The sequence below is a fragment of the Chlorella variabilis genome (assembly GCF_000147415.1).
Source record: "Chlorella variabilis unplaced genomic scaffold CHLNCscaffold_1, whole genome shotgun sequence".
NCBI classification, from domain to species: Eukaryota; Viridiplantae; Chlorophyta; class Trebouxiophyceae; order Chlorellales; family Chlorellaceae; genus Chlorella; species Chlorella variabilis.
In genome coordinates, this window is record NW_005435087.1 from 2887758 (window position 1) to 2892733 (window position 4976).

Consider the following 4976-nt stretch of genomic DNA (forward strand, 5'->3'; position numbering starts at 1 on the left):
GCCTTCAGGGGCCCCCTATCGCTGGGCACACCCCTCCAACACCGAACATGCGCCCGGGGGGGAGGGCGGCCCGGGCGGCCCAGGCCAAAGTGGGCCGCCCTCGAGCAAGAGGCGGCCGGGCTGTGTGCTGAATGAATGAATGACGTCCCAGCCTGGCCGATTAGGAAACTAGCAGCAGCAGTTGGCTCAATGAGTGGCGTGAATGTTACAAAAGAGGGGAGCTTAACGGAGCATTAAACAACCGCTTCGCGGAGCCTCCACAAGCAGCAACATATCGATCGGCTGGGACAGGCGCCGGAGCAGAAACCCGGGCCGCTGCGGCAGAGCGAGGGGGCGAGCCGGCGAGGCAGCGGGGCCGCAGTGCGCAGTGCAGTGCGGAGCCAGTATGGTTGAATATGGAAAGAAGGCGTCGAGGGGTGCAGCGCTGGGTGCTGGGTTAACACAGGGGGGAGGTGGTGATGGATGAGGTGGAGATGCGTGTGCAGGGGCCAGTCGGTTGTGGGTACTGAACGGGGGAAGGTGAGGTAACATACCAGACAGCAGGGAAGAGGTGTACTGGGCGAAGGGGTGAGGCTGCATCCATCGAAATGCGAGGCTGCAGCGGCAGCAAAAGGAGGTGCGCGGGCGTTGGATGGCCGGGCTGGGCTGGCGGCAGCCGAGGAGGGGCGCCAGGGGCAGGGTGGAACGGAGACAGAAAGAGGCTGAGGCACTGGCAGCAGCGCCGCGCCGCGGGACGTGGTGGATGCGGGGAGCGGCTGCATTTATGAAGGGGCACGTGCGTCGACGAGGAGTCAGCAGAGAGACGGAGAGGGACAGTGTGGAGGAGGGGGTACGAAGGGGGTGCTGCCATCTGGCGCGTTACAGAGCAAAGAAGAAGGCGGCGCGGGGCAGGCGGAAGGCAGCTGCCTGGCGAGGGGCACGTGCGCGAGGTGGAACGGCCACCTCAGCAAAGGGTGCGAAACGAGGGGGGAAGGGCAGTCTACGGATGTGTCGGCATGGGACGGAACGGGAGGGACGTACTGGCAGGGTGTAATGAATCGCGCAATGCTGGCCCTGGCGCTGCTTTAGCGGCAGGGTGCGGGCATGCAGACGGCAGTGAAAAGAGGTGCGCTGAGGGGAGGGCTGAAAGACGCAGGAAAAAGGGGAGCAGGCGGCGGCACCCATAGGTGGCCGGCCAGGCAGGGCCGGCGAGCGTCGCGCCGCAGCAGGGGAGCTGCTGGTGAGCAGAGAAAGAGATGCGTAAAAAGATGCGTATTAGTATGTGTTGCATGCATGGAGCGGCATCATAGGCGCCGCTAAAGGCATGTGGGGAGGGGGTGGGCGGCGGTGTGGCTGCGGGCAGCGTGTGGAGCTGCCCGGGGACGTGTTTGGCGGCGCCCGCTGACTGACGGCGGCGGAGCCGACAACGCGAGAGGGGCGCGCAGGCGGCTGCCTGGCGGCAAACCAAAACAATCAAGAGGGACGATGAGGCGGCAGAGGCGCAGGCGGAAGGAGGCCGGCGCCGCAGCATGCGGCTGCGCGTGCGGAGCGCCCTGGCACAGGCCGAGACGTAGCGGGCCCGCCCTCCGCGCTGCGCCTCGCTCTTGCCTCGCCGCCGCCGCGGGGCCTCGGCAGGGGGCCGCGGGGCGCCAGCTCAGCAAGCGGCCCTCGCGCCGCCGCCGGCTTGCTCCTGCGCCTGCCACGCCGCAAACTCTTCCGGAGATACGAAGCGGCCCTTGATGCGGGGCCGCATGTCGGCATAATGCTGCGGGAGGCGGGCAGGCGGGGAGCGGCGGGGGAGGAGCGGGGGGTGAGCGAGGAGTGTGCGGGGCAGGGGTTGTGGCGAGGGGGCTGGCTGGCTGCCACGCAACCAGGAGCGTTGGCTGCCACACAACCGGGCAGGCTGCAGGGCTGCGCAGGCAGGCAGCTGTGCCACCTCGCACAGGGCCATGGGCCGCACACACAGCCCGGCGCCCCACCTTGCGGCACTGGTAGCGCACGGTGGGCTGGAACTTGCGGCGCAGCTTCTTGGCACGGTACCGCTCCAGCTTCTCGGCACGCGTCTCTCCCTCGCGGTACGGCGGGATCACGATGCACAAGGCGCCGTCGCTGCCCTCGCCGCCCGCCTCCACCCCTGCCGCCCGCCGCGCGCGCGCGGCGGCTGCGGCTGCGGCTGCGGCGGCGGCCGCAGCTGAGCCCTCCCCCGCCGCCTCGGCCGCGGCCGTCGCTGCCACCTTGACCGCCGCGCTGAGAGCCGCGGGGCGGGTGGGGCGCCGCACGGCCGCGCCGCCGGGCAAGCCCTTGCCAGGGCTGCCGCCGCCGCCACTGCCAGTGGCGCCGCCGGGCATGCGTTGCCCTCTGCCGCTGCCGCCGCCGCGCCGCCTGTCGGCCTTGCCGCCGCGCTTGGTTGGGGCCGCCGCCGCCGCCGTGGCAGCAGCGTGCAGCCCCGCGGGCGGCTGGAGGCCGGTTGTGACTGAGGAGGGACCTGGTGCGGCGGTGGCGGGTGCGGCCGCGGCGCCGCCAAAGCCGCCGCCGGTCGTCACGGCGACCATGGCGGCCGGCTGGGCGGCGGCGGCGCCGCTGCTGCTGCCGTGCAGCAGCACGCCGCTGCCGCCTCCCGCTGGCGGCAGCAGCAGGCTGCCAGAGGGCTCGCGGGGCCACAGCCCGCTGGCCATCTCCGCCAGAGCCTCGCCCGCGGCGGTGGCGGTGGGTGGCGGCGGCGGCGTGCCGCTGCCGCTGCTGCCGGTCGTCACCAGCGCCCATTGGCGGGAGGAGGAGGAGGCGGGCGGGGGCGGCAGGCCGCAGCTCGGCTCCCGCTGCAGCAGCCCGCTGCCTGCCTCCCTGTCTGGAGGAGGCTGGAGCGTCGGGCCCAGCAGCAGCCTGTCGGCCGTTTCCCGAAGCTCTGCCGGCAGCAGGCCCGCCGCCAGCTGCTGCTGCGCCTGCTGCTGCTGCGCCTGCGCATGCGCCTGCTGGCAGCGGCCTTCGAAGAGCGAGCCAGCGAGGGCGGGCCCCGCCTCCTGCTGGTGGTGGTGGTGGTGGTGGTGGTGCTGGGTGGCGGCCGCGGCGGGGCAGGCGACTGAGCGGGAGGATGGAGAGGGCAGCAGGGCTGCAGCCCAAGCAGGCGTGGGGGGCGGGGCAGGGTGGCATTCACGCGAGGCAGGGCGGCAGAGCGGCAGCAGCATGCACCATGCCCATAAGCCTGCTGGTGCAAGCCACCAGGGGAGAGCCACGAGGGGGGCCGCACATCCGGGGGAGAGCCGCAGCAGGCCTCCCCGCCAGCCGCACCCTACCCTCCCGCCGCCACCCGCCTGCCGCCCAGCAGCCCCCGCCGCAGCACAGCCCCGCCAGCCCTCTGCTCACACACACCCTGGCAGTGCCCGGAGAGGCCGCCGCTGCCCGCGGCGCCGACGCCGTGAATCATCTCAACATCAGCCTCAGCCTCCACTCCAGCCTCCGCCTCGGCAACCGCATGCGCGGGCGGCTGCTGCAGCCCCGGCTGGCTGGCGGGGGCGCCTGCGCGCCGCCCGGCGAGCCCCAGCGTGGGCAGCTGGGCTAGCTCGAGGTTAAAGTCCAGCAGCGTGGAGCCGTCAGCGTGGGCCAGCCCTTCTAAACAGTCCTGCGGCGGGAGGCGGGGGTGGGGGGCAGGCAGGTGGGGCGCTGGCGGGGCGGGTGGGGCGGGCGGGTGGCGGGGCCAGAGATGCAGGAGGGCCCGGAGCAGGAGCGCTTGCTCGCAAGAGCCCCAGCTCACAGCGGGAACCCAGCCATGTGCTGGCTGCGGCCAGCTGCCGCCCAGCTTCCCGCCCAGCCGCCGCCTAGCTGCCTCACCATGAGCACCGCGTCCAGGCTGCCGCCGCGCGCCGCCGGCGGCGCCGCCGCCGCCTCCCACCGCGTGTCGTCGCTGCCGGCGCTGCCGTGGCGCAGCGAGGCGCCGGCGCCGCCGGCCGCCGCCCATGCATCGCCCGGCTGCTGCGGCAGCGGCGGCGGCGGCAGCAGCTGCTTGGACAGGAAGCAGAAGGGGGAGGCGGAGGTGGGGCCGCTGCTGAGCAGGCACGATTTGTACTGCTGCGTGTACTGCTGCGTGTACTGCTGCACCGCCCCCGCCGCCGCCGCCATGACGCCGGCCAGGCCGGGGCCGGGGGGCTCGTGCCTGCGGCGAGGCGCGGCACGCCCGGGCAGCGGGGCACGGTGAGGGCGGGGCAAACAGGGAGCCGCGCTGCGGGCTTGGAAAGCGCCAGGGGAAGGTGGACCCAAAGGAGGGCGAGGCTGGCGGGGCTCGGAGGGGGTGCGGCATGACAGGTCCCCGGCAAGCCCCAGCCCTGCTAATTGTGTTGCTGTTGGGCGTCCTCCCCACCTGAGCGCCTGGGGCTGCGGCGAGGGCTGGCGGGCCGACGATGCGCCGCCGCCGGCGGGCAGGCCGGGGCGGCAGGCGGCGGGCACGCGCTCGTGCGCCGCCATGATGGCGCTGCTGCTGTGCAGGTGTGCGTCGCAGCCGGCGCACAGGTAGGCGTCGTCGGCGCGGCAGTAGAGCGATGCGGGGGCGTGGCAGAGCACGCAGGGGGAGGCGGTGAGGCCGCGCAGGGCAGCATCTGCCGCGCCGCCGTGCATGGCCGCCTGCGGTGGGCGGCGGGGAGGGGCGCATGAGTGCGGCAGCCTTGTGCCCACACCCCTGGACGCGTTCCACGGGCCGTGGGGGGGTGTGGGGCGAGAGCCAGGCACGCGGGCTGGGCATGGTACTGGCACCCGGCGGCCCCCTAGGGTGCATGGAACACGCGCAGCATCGACCCGAGAGCCCCTTCAGATAACCCGGGCGGCGCAAGGGGAGGCGAGGGCTGTGTGGGTGGGCTCATCGCGCACCCGCTGCCTCGACCTCGCTTGCAGAGCCCTCCTCTCCGTCCCTGCTGGCTTTGCGTCAATTGGACGACACCAGGCGGTTAGCAGAGGGGCGACGCGTGCCAGCAGCGAGGCATGGAATGGAGGATGAGGTCAGCGAGGGCCCC

The 4976-nt window shown here is 73.1% G+C and overlaps 1 protein-coding gene across 1 annotated transcript; it reads right to left on the reverse strand.

Moving 5' to 3' along the window:
* Positions 1 to 1633: 1633 nt before the first annotated feature.
* CHLNCDRAFT_133653 (hypothetical protein) lies at positions 1634 to 4584 on the reverse strand (the record flags this gene model as incomplete). The annotated part of the gene is made up of 5 exons (XM_005852205.1): positions 1634 to 1744; positions 1959 to 3055; positions 3346 to 3595; positions 3805 to 4126; positions 4331 to 4584. The coding sequence occupies 5 exons, from the start codon at positions 4582 to 4584 to the stop codon at positions 1634 to 1636; spliced, it is 2034 nt and encodes a 677-aa protein (XP_005852267.1).
* Between the last annotated feature and the right edge of the window lie 392 nt (positions 4585 to 4976).